General features: G+C 37.4%; 1 protein-coding gene across 13 annotated transcripts in view; it reads left to right on the top strand.

Annotated features, from left to right (window-relative positions):
* The window catches only part of MADD (MAP kinase activating death domain), a 77,746-nt gene that overhangs the window by 56,217 nt on the left and 9,042 nt on the right, over window positions 1–12,487 (top strand). For all 13 annotated transcript variants that reach the window (XM_068400232.1, XM_068400229.1, XM_068400226.1 and 10 more), the window contains 6 exons: window positions 717–822; window positions 3,153–3,263; window positions 4,210–4,317; window positions 4,401–4,565; window positions 5,867–5,939; window positions 7,843–7,949. In XM_068400232.1, the coding sequence (XP_068256333.1) occupies window positions 717–822; window positions 3,153–3,263; window positions 4,210–4,317; window positions 4,401–4,565; window positions 5,867–5,939; window positions 7,843–7,949 (670 nt within the window). The remainder of the gene's footprint in view (window positions 1–716; window positions 823–3,152; window positions 3,264–4,209; window positions 4,318–4,400; window positions 4,566–5,866; window positions 5,940–7,842; window positions 7,950–12,487) is intronic.

Below are 12,487 nucleotides of genomic sequence, written 5' to 3'. Positions count from 1 at the left end.
GTTTTTACTTAACAGTTTGTAGTTAAAAGAAACAAACAAAAAAAACAGGAGGGAACCACTCTCTAGAAAGATCCACATGATTGCTTAAAGCTAGACTCCTCCTAAGACATCAGTCTTCACTATCTGCTTGGTTTTTTTTTTTTCCTCAGCTTTGTTAATATCTGATCATTCTCTACTTTGTCTACAACCTGCAGCTGTACTACCTACACCCGTGCTGTCATATAACATGGGATCTGGTAGCCAAAATAAGAATTAGTTTGTGGGGTGCTAGTTTGAAAACTCTTTCTTTTTCCACTAACTATTTACCTTATTGGAAGAAGAGAGTGCCTGTGCGCTTCCTTTGTCAGTTTACTTCTGCCTTGCAGCTGCATTTAAGCTCTAAAGGCAGGTAGCTCTTGTACTGAGTTGTCTGTTCCTCTTCTGGCAGTTGTAATTGTCCTGGAGCTGCAATTGCAGAAAGAGGAAATGGGTAAACCCAGAAGACCACTGAGAACTTTCCCCCAAGCAGATGCTACTTACTTCAACTAGTTAATAATTAATGGAAATGTTTAATTAGTGATCACAGTGTTTTAATGGAAAATGCCCATTTGGCTTAGTGTTTTTGGAGGTTTTATTTGCCATACACTTTACAAATAGTCCTCTGTCCTCTGCCAGTGCTTTAGTGAATTGGATGAAGAATGCCTGTGAGTCTGTTTCAGATCTAGCTCTTCTTGCAGGTATCTTTCGCTGGGAGAACATGATCGAAAGCGTTTGGAGGATGATGAGGACCGCTTGTTAGCTACACTGCTGCATAATATGATTGCTTATATGCTTATGATAAAGGTGACTTCTTTTTCTTTTTAATAGATCACTGCTCAGATTTAAACAGCATATTTTGGTGTTGTCTTAAAACCGTACATCTCTGTTCACAGAGCTCAGAACAGTGAAGTGTAAAAGAATGTTGTAAAACATCTGATCTTAATGAAAAAATTGCTTCAGTACCTGGAGATTCTTTGAGATATGTTGTCTGAGTTTATGCAGTTCTATGCCATGGGTATGCATATACATTGCCATTTAAAAGAGTAATTTTTTTAGTGCTACTAGTACCTTTAGAGGACATTCTTATTATCAAGAGTATGGGTTATAAATTAAGGAGAGAGCATCTTCTAATCTGGTTTCCTCACAGCTGCAAATTTGAAAACTTCTTAGAGAAGTCAGAGGTAAAAGGAGAACGCGGGCAGATTGTGAATATGCATATCAATAACTCAATATGAAATTTGCTGTTACTAGCAAGCAACCCTTTTTATCTCATTCAGTGGGCTGTGTATATGCACCTTAATGCTGTAGGTGGCTACTAGCAATATCTTTCTTTCAGTGTGAATAATTTCTTAGATAATCCAAATCCTCCCTCAAAGTCACTGGAAAATCAGTCTTCTAAAATTTGTCATGTTCAGAACCAGCTTAGGTGCATGGTTTTACCTGTAACAGATTTGATGCACTATGCTGTCCAGTGTAACAGCTTGACAGTAAAGGAGTGGGGAGAAAGAAGGTATTGATTTTTCCTAATGTAAACAAAATGTGAAGGTAAGTTTTAAGATGGAATTTGAGTATATTTGGAATGAAAGTATTTCAGAAGACGACTGTGGGATTTGGCCATTAGGACTTGCATCCTTGCAATACTTGAAGTAATAATAACTAGTGCAGTTACTGTCATCAAAGGATACAAAAGAGGAGAGCAAATAACACTGGTTTCAAAAGGCTGTCTCATGAGAGATGTTGATAGAGTTAGTCCCAGAGGGGAAGAGTGTCTTTTGTTGTGGTGAAAATAATCAGATCCTCAAGAAAATAGTTTCCTGGGGGAAAGGGATAAAGAGGCAAACAGGATATTATGCCTTTGAAAATGATATAATTCTAGGCCTATGAGTTATAGATGAAAAGGGAATACAGGAGATCTGAGAATTGTGATAAAATTACTGTTTCTTTCAGTGCATCTTCAGAGGTGCTCAAGAGTGAGGATGGGATGAAGAACTGCGTAAAAGAAGGGTTGTGGGGTGTTGGGGTTTTTTTCGTTAATGTTGTGGTTACTTTTTTTCCCCCTGATTATCAGTTTTGGGATAAAAGGTGGTAGATCTAGAATTTGGTATATATTATTTGCATATAGGGGTTTTTTTTTCAAGCAGTTAGAGTGAAGGCTTTAAGAGACTAAAGACTGGTAGCTCGTCTTAGGGCAGCTTCTAGTAGAAACTGCAAAGTTGGAAAGCCTTCTGTTACCAGAGAGGTGAATTCTTCTGAGCTATCAAGGGAAGCATAATTGTCCAAACCCAACTTCTTGGTATTTTATTTTTTTTTTATTTTGTGGTTAGCGGAGCTTAGTAGTTTTTACCTAACAAATGCTTGAAAAATATAATGCTTTCTTTCAAGTGCAAGGAATTCTTGCCAAAGCAAGGAAGCAGGTTGAGTTTGGTTTCTATGCTCCATAGCATTAAGGTAAAAGAATGTTCAGTCTAGCTTGAAGTCAGTGCTCAAGCATGAGTGTACTGTCTTGAAGCCTTTAGTATCAATGGCTGGCATTCATAGTAGCCTTTTGAAATGGCACCTGGGGCAGAAATGTTTTGCTTCTGAGCTTCTCTGCAGCTCATCTTTTTGAGGAACCTGCTGCTGTTTAACAAACATTTCCAGATAGTCCTCAGAGCCCTGGCCTAGTGATCAGGAAACAGACTGTGAAAGAGTGGGAATTCTGAAAGGTGTCATGTCTTTGTGTTAATATTTCTTGTGTTGAGGGCTCTGCAGCTGACTAAATCAAATCCTTGCAGAGGAAGAGGTGGAGAAGCTAGCCTGGCAAACGAGACCCATCAATAAGTGGCAACATGGAGAACTGAGGCTTTTGATGTCAGTAGTTGTAAGTGGAGGGTAGCAGAATTGCTGCTCTATTGTGCAAGAATAGGCAGAAAATCTGTTGTGCACGGTATTACTTGCCCAGTAGCTGGGAAAAGTGGTGTACGTGCAACTTCTGCTTGTACTGCTGGGCTAAGGAGGCCCTAGCATGACTCAGCTGGAGATCAGTTGTTTTGCTGTCTTAGCAATGGAAACCAAGATATGTTGATTTTGGGAGACAGGAGATGCTGCCTGTGAATAGAGAAGAGTAAGTAATTGTCTTTATATCTGCTTTCTAGGTGAACAAGAATGATATTAGGAAAAAGGTGCGTCGTCTAATGGGAAAATCGCATATTGGATTGGTGCACAGCCAGCAAATAAATGATATTCTAGACAAGCTTGCCAATCTTGTAAGTAAAACAGTGATGAGTGATGTACCTGTGGGAGCCACAGTGGAGGAAAAAAATGATCTGAAAATTCTTCTATAAATGCTCTGCAACACTAATTTTAAAATATTAAAAATAATTAAATTGAATTATTAAATACTGCCTTCACAGGTATAGAATAAAGACTGTGATTGTATGATCCTGTTTATAATTTTATAATGCTATGCAGTTATCAATTAGAATTGCAATACAAATATGTATAAACATGACACTTCGGTACCACAGTTCTATGCAACCCTAATGTTTTCTTAGTACCACTTTTGTGGGTGGGAACCTTTATTCTTACTGTAACTGTAACAACTGTTTAGTTTTCCATTGGTTTCCAGGTCATTATAAGACTTGTAGCAATCAGTTTCTATACAAAACTCTTTCTGCTATCAGCTGCCGTGCAGAATAAACCTTACATTCTGTAATGCTCATTAAGAATACAGGTTAACACTTAAGTTAATAAAACTAGCCAGCTTTTAACACAACCATCACCAGGTTGGATGCAAGTTAGGCCCTTTGAAAGCTGATTTTTCAAAGCATTTTTTATGCACAGAAAGGACACAAAATTGTCTTAAAATTAATTGGGGAAAAAGCAGACCAGTTTACTGTGATGTTACTGGAACCCAGACACCTCACTATCCCATACTGAGTATGGTACCAGCGTGAATGTTGTTATATGCTGTGATAACTCATAGTCACACTTGTTGAAACTAAACTTGTCACACTTGTTGAAACTAAACTTTACTAGAGTATCTTGCTTAAGGCTTTGTCCAAAATTGCCTCCAATCAGCTGTGTTAAAAATACTTCTTTTTTCTTTCATTTGTTGAAAATGCTGCTAGCGTCACCTAATGGACTTTTTTCAATGGATCAGGAGAAATTGGTTTCAAAGTTCATTAACGATTGCATATTTTTTTTCTCTAGAATGGACGGGAACTCCCTGTGAAACCCAGCGGCAGCCGCCACATCAAGAAGCAGACTTTTGTAGTACATGCTGGGACAGACACAACAGGAGACATATTTTTCATGGAGGTAGAGACAAGAATAATATTAATGCAACTAGAAGCATTCAATAAATAATATTAGAAATCTTATGTAATGTTTTGTGCTCCCAGGTATGTGATGATTGCATTGTGCTGAGAAGCAACATTGGAACTGTGTATGAACGTTGGTGGTATGAGAAACTCATCAACATGACTTACTGTCCCAAAACAAAAGTGCTGTGCCTCTGGCGGAGAAATGGTCAGGAGACACAACTGAACAAGTTCTACACAAAGAAGGTACACATCTTGTTTAATACACACAATACTGAGGGAAAACTGCATAGAAAAAATGAATCCTTGGAGTGTTGTATTCCATGTGTAATCAATAAACAACATTCTCTCTCCAGCACTGGTTACTGAGCTGCAATGGCTGTTTAACAGCACTGATGTCTGAAGCTGGCATTACGCCTTGCTATTTACCTGAAGACAGCAGTACAGCAGGATCGAATTTAAGAAATTACATGTGTAGCTTTTACTTGTTTTTTTGGTTAGAAGAGGGAAAGCATCAGTATTACTAAATATTGTGTGAGCTTGCAGGCTTATAAAGGTAGTAAAAATATTGTGGTAGATTCATGGAGAAAAAGCTAAATAAAACTATGTCTTAGTAATTGAGTTGTGTCATTTTTAATGGCAAACCCAAACTGACAAAATAGGTAAAAATTTTTCTCCATGGGCCCATGTTTGATTTTTATTTCATATATGCCTACATTCTCCCCTAATAGGAAAGCCCTTTTCTTCTCCTTATGATTAATTGCAAATATAAAGAAATAGCTTAAACCTACTAGGAAAGCTCCAGTAACTCTTAGAACTCCAGTAACTCCTACACAATGACCAGCAAACAAGAGGTAAAGACTTGTAAATGCAAGTAATATATTGAAAGGTTATTATCTTTGAGATATATAAAGGGATTAGATTTTTGCTTCAAAAAATCCATTTTACATAGATGAGGTCGTCATAATGCAAGTGTGAATAAAAAGGGAAGGAGGACAAAAGCAGTGTGCTACAGAAGTTACTTGGAGAATTAATTGCGTGTATCTTGGGCTTTGGATAAAAAATTTCTAAAATTTTACTTTGAGATTATGGCTTAACTATTATTTGATACTAGAGAGGGGAGTTGGAGGAAGATGAATAGAAGGATATGGCAAAAGGAAATCGATATGAATAACAAAAAGATCAGATGAGCATGACCAGTAACATTGTTTGCTGGAAGCCAAAAGAAAGGGAGGGATTGTGATACTGTTTTGAGGCTTTTTCTACACTAGGAAACTGAGTAAACTTGGTTAGATTGTTCATGAGCATGTGCTAAGCCATGAACTCCTCACTAGCTTATGCTATGAAATGATATGAAATAGTTTCTCTGTCAACTTGAAAAATAAATATAAATACCGTGTAGTAATTAGCTGTGGCTGAACTCTTATAGGCTTTTTGTCATTATGCACCACATGGGGCTTGTTCTTTTTGTAGAATCTTAGGATCTTGCTCTTTTCCCTTAGTAATCTGGAAAAATAACATTGTATTACTCTTCTTTTATATGTTAGTGTCGGGAATTATACTACTGTGTAAAAGACAGTATGGAGCGAGCAGCAGCAAGACAGCAAAGCATTAAACCAGGTACAAGATTTTGCTTGTTGGGAACATTTGTTGTTTAATCTGCAATCAACAAAATTTTTTTTATTAATAACTTCTTTGAACATAATCTCCTTTTACATGGAAATCTTAGGGTAGCTTTGTACATCTGTGTACCAGGACAGTATGTAGCAGACTTAGTGTTATCATTAGCTTGTCCCCATATACTTCACTCTAAATACAAACAAAACCAAGACACCTGTATGAAGAAGAGTTACATGTAAGGAGGACTAGCTGCCAGTAAAATGATGATAACGAGAAAAGACGATGAAACTTCAGCTTCACTTTCTCTTTGTGGTTGGCTAGCTACTCCTTATATTCCTGATGAGACATAGAACTATGTTTTCCACTTTGTGTTGAGAATGGAGGACAATAAATACGCTTGTTTGTGTTAGCGAATTTACAGTGACGAATCTGCAGCTTTCTGCAGACTTTCAATGCACAAACCTTTTCTATATTGGAAAGTCTCTTACTGGTGCAAGTCAAAAGGTGCAGTTAACCCAATGTCCTTATACCCGTATAACTTCTCCAGTGTAGATGTTAGTAGTTTCACATCATCATCTAGTACGGTATAGACAGGATAGTATAATTATACTGGTGAAACTTTTCTTGGCGAACACCCCTTTCCTTTCCTGTTGAGTCAAAAAGGACTAGAAAAGTTGATTTGCAGTTTTGGGAGACTGAGTTCTAGGGAAGGCAATTTTCCATTTTTCTTAGTCCCCAGAGAGTAGTAGGTGCTGTATGACAACAAGGTGGCTTATTTTAAACCTTCATAAGATGGTTGTTTCTTACTTGCTGGAGTTTGCAGGTTCAGGGTAACATCACTGTGGTTTCATGTTTTCAAGTTTGATTTTTGTTGCAACTATTTCTTTTTTTTTTTTTTTTCAAGTGGATGCTAGGACTCTGGGGGCCATGCTTTGAGGTACAAGCCTATTTTAGGTGCGTCTTAATGCCAAATCTAAGGGAACTGCATTTTTTTACTCATAACTGGCATCAGCATGACTGAGAAAATGACTTGAGTTTAAATCTAGCAACCTAAGTGTTCAACCCTCAGCTAGCTGTAGGAGCTGGGAAGAGCCACCATTTTCTTCCTCCTACCATTAGTCCAATTTAATTTGAGGAGAGGGAGGAAGGACTGGACGTCCACTGAGGGTAAAGGAGGCAAAAGTGTCTTCGAAAGCTATTTTAAGAATTGGGCAATAATGTAGTATTAAAAATGTGTTTGAAAGCCATTCTCCGGAGTTCAGTGGTTCTGATTGAATGATAATTCTAAAAAAATCATTGTAAGAAAGCATTTTCTAGCTGAACTGAATGATGCAAAAGAAACTAGATTAAAATGCCTAGATTGTCATCTATTGATGTCCTCTATTAAATTGTCATTGTTGTAACCATGTTGACTTTTTCATTACTGAAAGCATAAAACAATGCCATACAAAATCATCAAGCTCACAAATGCAAGCCTACTTTGTGCTTGCTTATGTGTTTGTACTTAAGACTATGCTGCCTGTGGTATTATGTGATTGCAGCATCTTACCATGCAGAAATGAAACGTGGCATTTAAACAAAACCCCAGTATGAACTACAGTAAATACAGACTGAGCTGTCATCGATGTCCCTTCATGTAACCAGGATGAAATTTGTTACGATACTTAGAAGTCTAGTGGTTCTCAGAAGGCTGTCATTAGTGAGTGGACTCTACTGAAATGCTCCCTACTAGTGTCCTCTTGCTATGCACATCAAATGGAAATTATATTTTTATTGTTTTATATTTCCCTTCCACATATCATGACTGGGCTGACTGCTTTCTGTTCTTTTTCTCTGTCTCTCTGGATATTTTTGTTTGTTTTTCTCTGATTTTTTTTTTTTTCTTTTAATTAACATATCACAGGCCCTGAGTTGGGTGGTGAGTTCCCTGTGCAGGATATGAAAACTGGTGAAGGAGGTCTTCTTCAGGTCACACTGGAAGGAATTAATCTGAAATTTATGCACAGTCAGGTATGAGGGAAACCTATGAGAAGACTGTGAGCATGAAGCTTTTTGAAGCATGCCTGTGTATGTGTTTCCTCTTCCCAGAGTATCAACAAGGACAAAGGATGGCATGATGGGGGTAAAAAGGCATATGTATATTTACACACAAACACCCACAAATATACGAATATATATATATGCTAAAAATACACTAAAATTAAATATTCTCTGGAAAACTATAATCAACTGAAGAAAAATGTTTATACAGGTTTCAGCTTCTTGTTTCTGGTGGTCTGAATTGTCTAAGCACAAAACAAATGGTAGGCGGTATATTAAGGGACAGAAAAAGTGGTCAATGGTAATCTAAACTGCCATAATGCATCACACTGTGAACATAGCCTGATGGCATAAGCAGTCAACCTTAAAGATAAAGTGTTTGAATGTTGCAGGTACAAAGGGCAACCTTCTGCATCATATTTAATCTGTCTTGTTTTAAAATTTGAGAAATCATCTTTAGAATTTAGTATGGAAATAAAATGTGAAAGTGGCTCTTGCTGTAATTCACAAAAATATGAAAAAAATACTGATACTTTTTTCCTTCCAAATAGCAGATCTTGTGGGCATAGAGGAAACACAACTAGAATTGTCATTTCTTCTTTCTCTGGATGTTGTTTCTGTTGCTTCCTTTGATCCTTGTTTTTTATTTTGCTTTGTGTTTTTTTGTTTTGCGTATGATATTAAATGCATGCTATGCTAGACAATAGAATCAATTTTTAGGGGGGAGAGAGTGAGAGTGTGTGTGTGTGTGTGTGTGTGTGACTTTTCTCCCCACACAAGCTTTATTCTTCTTTGAGGATACGTCAGTGTAGATCCCACTGGAAGTGCACGTGCATCTCAAACACACATGCTCAGAATCTTTAATACTTCTCCCAAGGTCACAGCAGCACCATGTGCCTTTTTGAGTTCATATGTGCCAGTATAAGGAGTGGAGAGTTGTAAACCTCCTTCAGTTTTCTTCCTTGTCTATTACCAGGGTAGAATCTGGACTATAGCTGACCTGCTGTAGTATTTCAAACCTACTCTGTGATGGAACAGTCTACCTGACTTAGTTACAGATTTTAACTTTTTATTGGATATGTCGAAATACGAAGAACTGCAAGAGGAACTCATCAGTAGTACAGAATGAATTTTCGTAATTATTGAAAATGGCAGGTCTAAAGCCTTTGAAAAGTAAACCCTGGCAACAGTTTAATATCATGATAGATGGACATAATAGAAATTGCTTTGTCCTAAGGTAAGGACACACTGTAGGGAATGTTCTGTTTGCTTCTCCTTTTTCTTCTTCTGCCAGAAGTCAAAAATGATGTTGAGCTCAAACTGCTCACCTCTTGAACAGTCTATGGGATGACTGTATTTCATAAACAAACAGCCAGGCATATATGCATTTGCAGTGAGAAAATATATATAAGAAGGTAGCCACATCATCATCATCATCATCATGATTTCTTTAGTGTAGCAGGCATCTTCACAAGACAGACACTCAGTGTTAAGCACATAGTGAGCACACATGCCTCTGTCCAAAAGAAAAACTCCAAATCCTAGAACATACTGTTGTCCTTAAATTCAAAGCCTTTTTTTTTCCCTGAAAGACTGGAATGACATTCTGAAAGAAACCTTAGAGAAACCTAGTACTAATTGTTATTATATGACCATCAGGACCATGACCAGTTGAATTTCATACCACAGATGCTGAGTCCTGTGCTTCCACCAGCACTCCTAGAGTACTAGCTTTATCATATCCTTCCTTATAGAGAATGGTGTTCTAACTTGCTGTCTGTGATGAAAATTACTACATCTTTTCTGGAAGACAGTCTGTGCAGGTCAGATGCAGGAAGTATGCCAGCTGTCTCCCCCACCTGAAAGATTATTCCTCCTCTTCATCACCTTTCCAATGAGGCTGTAGCCAGATGAGTTTCCATTACTTAAGATGGATATTGAAACAAGTACAGTTCTAGAAAATACAGTTCATTTATTCAATATGTTTAATTCTCGGTCTGTTAGATTTACATTGCCAGCTGGCAAGGGCATTCAGTATGGTTTAGTGGACCTAAGACATATCCTTGTTATCGTTCTCAAAACAAAGTGTCTAGACAGATATCAAAAGTCTGCCATTTGAGGGTCTGTATAGAATGGACAACTGTAGCGGTTATGTAAAGGATTCCTACTAGTTGCACCATACAAAAAAAAACCCTTCTGTGGTGCTAAGGATGTTTGCATTCTTATTCTGACACTCATCAGTCTGCTTTCTTAATAAAAGTTCTGCTGTACTAGATGAATTGTCCATTCCAATTTTCATATAAATTATATTAATTGCTCCCTAAGGCAGCTGATTTCAGAATATGTATATGAGCATGATTAAAGCCAGAATCCTCCAGCTATTTCTCAGTGATAAAAATGGCTTTTCTCTTGAGTTTGGATGGGGATGCTGACCAACAAATGCCTACAGGACCTCATCAGGCACAGCTTTCTCTTCATCTTCCTCTCTTTACTCCATATACAGGCCCTGTTCTTGGCCCTCTTTCCAAATACTCTTTTCAGCAATGCAACTTACTAAAAGAAGGGTTTTCTGTTGCTCTGCTTGGTTGGACATCATAGAAATAGTTCATTTAGAACATAGGAAAAGGGGTTTCCACTTTTCTTTTAAAAAAAAAAAAAAGATAAATGGAGTCTATTCTGTCCTACCTGAGGAGACTGAACATACTGCTTCAGTGTTAGAATGGTGCTTGCTTTCATGAAACTGTTTTTGAAGGCTCTTGATTTGCAATGTGTATATTTTCTTACCACTTTGTGAATTCCTCAGGAAATGTCTCAGATGCGTGGTGGGCTGACCCATTATTGACATGTGATAGTTGTGTTTAGTGTTCACAAATTGTCTCACCATGCCAGCAGTGCATGTAAGTTTAAGAAGAAAAAATATTCAGGTCTGTCTGTGCCTAGCAGGTCAGAGGAAGCCCTTTGGAATAGGGAGGAATCAAGTGTACCTGTGGCATTGGCAGATTATTCTGAGTTTACATCTACAAATTATTATATTGGGACTCAGTAACTCTGTCCCTGTTATGAATTCATCTGTGTCAAAAATAGATGGAAGTTTAATAAAATGCAGCAGGCACATGCCCATCTACAGTAGGATCCACACTGAATGCTCTGTCTTGAAGAACCACAGTTTCCCTAGGGTAAGTAACTGTTATTTCCTTTACGCTTGTTTGAGTGAGAGGAGAGCATCTCTGTCCCTTAAAAAACATAGCAAGAAATTGCCCATTGACTCATATGTCTTCTGAAAATGGATAACTTACTGTAATTGTGGCAAACTTGATAAATTCTCATCTTGCTCATAACTCTTGTGGAAATGCAGCACTCCTTAACATTATACTCAGATCATGAGCACCTGGGGCAGTCAAGTCTTCTAGGCAGCTTTACAAGATAAAACAACCAATGTTTCACCTCAGCCTTTCTACTGGGTTTCTGAATTTTGTACTTTAGACTACTAGCAAAAACTTCTCACAGAAGATATTACAGAAAAAAAGAAACTAAGTGCAATAAAGAAAGTGTTATGACTTGTTTACTCTGTAACTGTTCCTCAAAAAATGAGATGTTTTTGACCGGCTAAACTGATATAGAACATGGGTGAAAACAGGCAAACAAAAAGACAGGATTAAGTCTCCTTTCCCTTGAGTGCCTGAATATAAGTAGAAAGCAAGCTTCAGATTTCTGATTAAGTGGAAGTTTAGTTTTTTATATTGAGCAAAAAATATCCTGGGTCTGTTTGTTAGTTCTCTGCTAATAAAAATAATAATAAAACCCCTTTAACTTGAAAATCAGCCTGACTTCTCTCAGATGTATGGTGCATTTACTGATCTCTATTGATACAGATAAGCCTGTTTCTTAAGAAAAACCACAACCATTTCTAGTGACTTCCTTTGCTTTTCTTGGGTAGCATATCATCAGTGATTACATGGGTGTTGCTAATACTGGATTCAAGAGGGTTACAGAGTTTTTCCTTTCCCTTCTTTCCAAGACAATGAAGCTTCTCTAGTAGCATTTTTTTAAAAAAGGTCCCAAGATCATGGTGTCGTAAGTGTATAGGCACTGAAAGTATCAATCCAGACTATTGTAATATAGTCTTGCAAGGGTCTCTCTCAGCTATTGGACATAGGCTTATTCTGAATGTTAGGGCAATGTTACTCTTAGTGTTTTTCTTGCCTTGAAAAAGCAAGTATATTAGAAACTGGAATATGGAATTGATTCCTTATAGCACTTTCTACAGCTTCTTGTGCCTGTGTACTGACTCTGACCCTGTTGGAGATATACATTTAAGAAGGGACTGTTTTGTATCTTGAAATAGATTGGATATTGAACAAACTCATTATGCTCAGAGAAGTTGTTTATTCATGCAATCTTGGCATCTAGGTTCTAGACTGAAAAACCTAGTCATGTAGTACAACTGTTTTGTCTTTTGGGGTTCATGTATGTAAAACATGAGTTTAAAGCAGGTTTGTTTTCTAAGT

The sequence above is a fragment of the Nyctibius grandis genome, chromosome 4, assembly GCF_013368605.1.
Source record: "Nyctibius grandis isolate bNycGra1 chromosome 4, bNycGra1.pri, whole genome shotgun sequence".
In the NCBI taxonomy this organism is placed as follows: Eukaryota; Metazoa; Chordata; class Aves; order Nyctibiiformes; family Nyctibiidae; genus Nyctibius; species Nyctibius grandis.
Note: the sequence above shows the minus strand (reverse complement) of the source record. Positions and strands in the feature narration are given on the sequence as shown.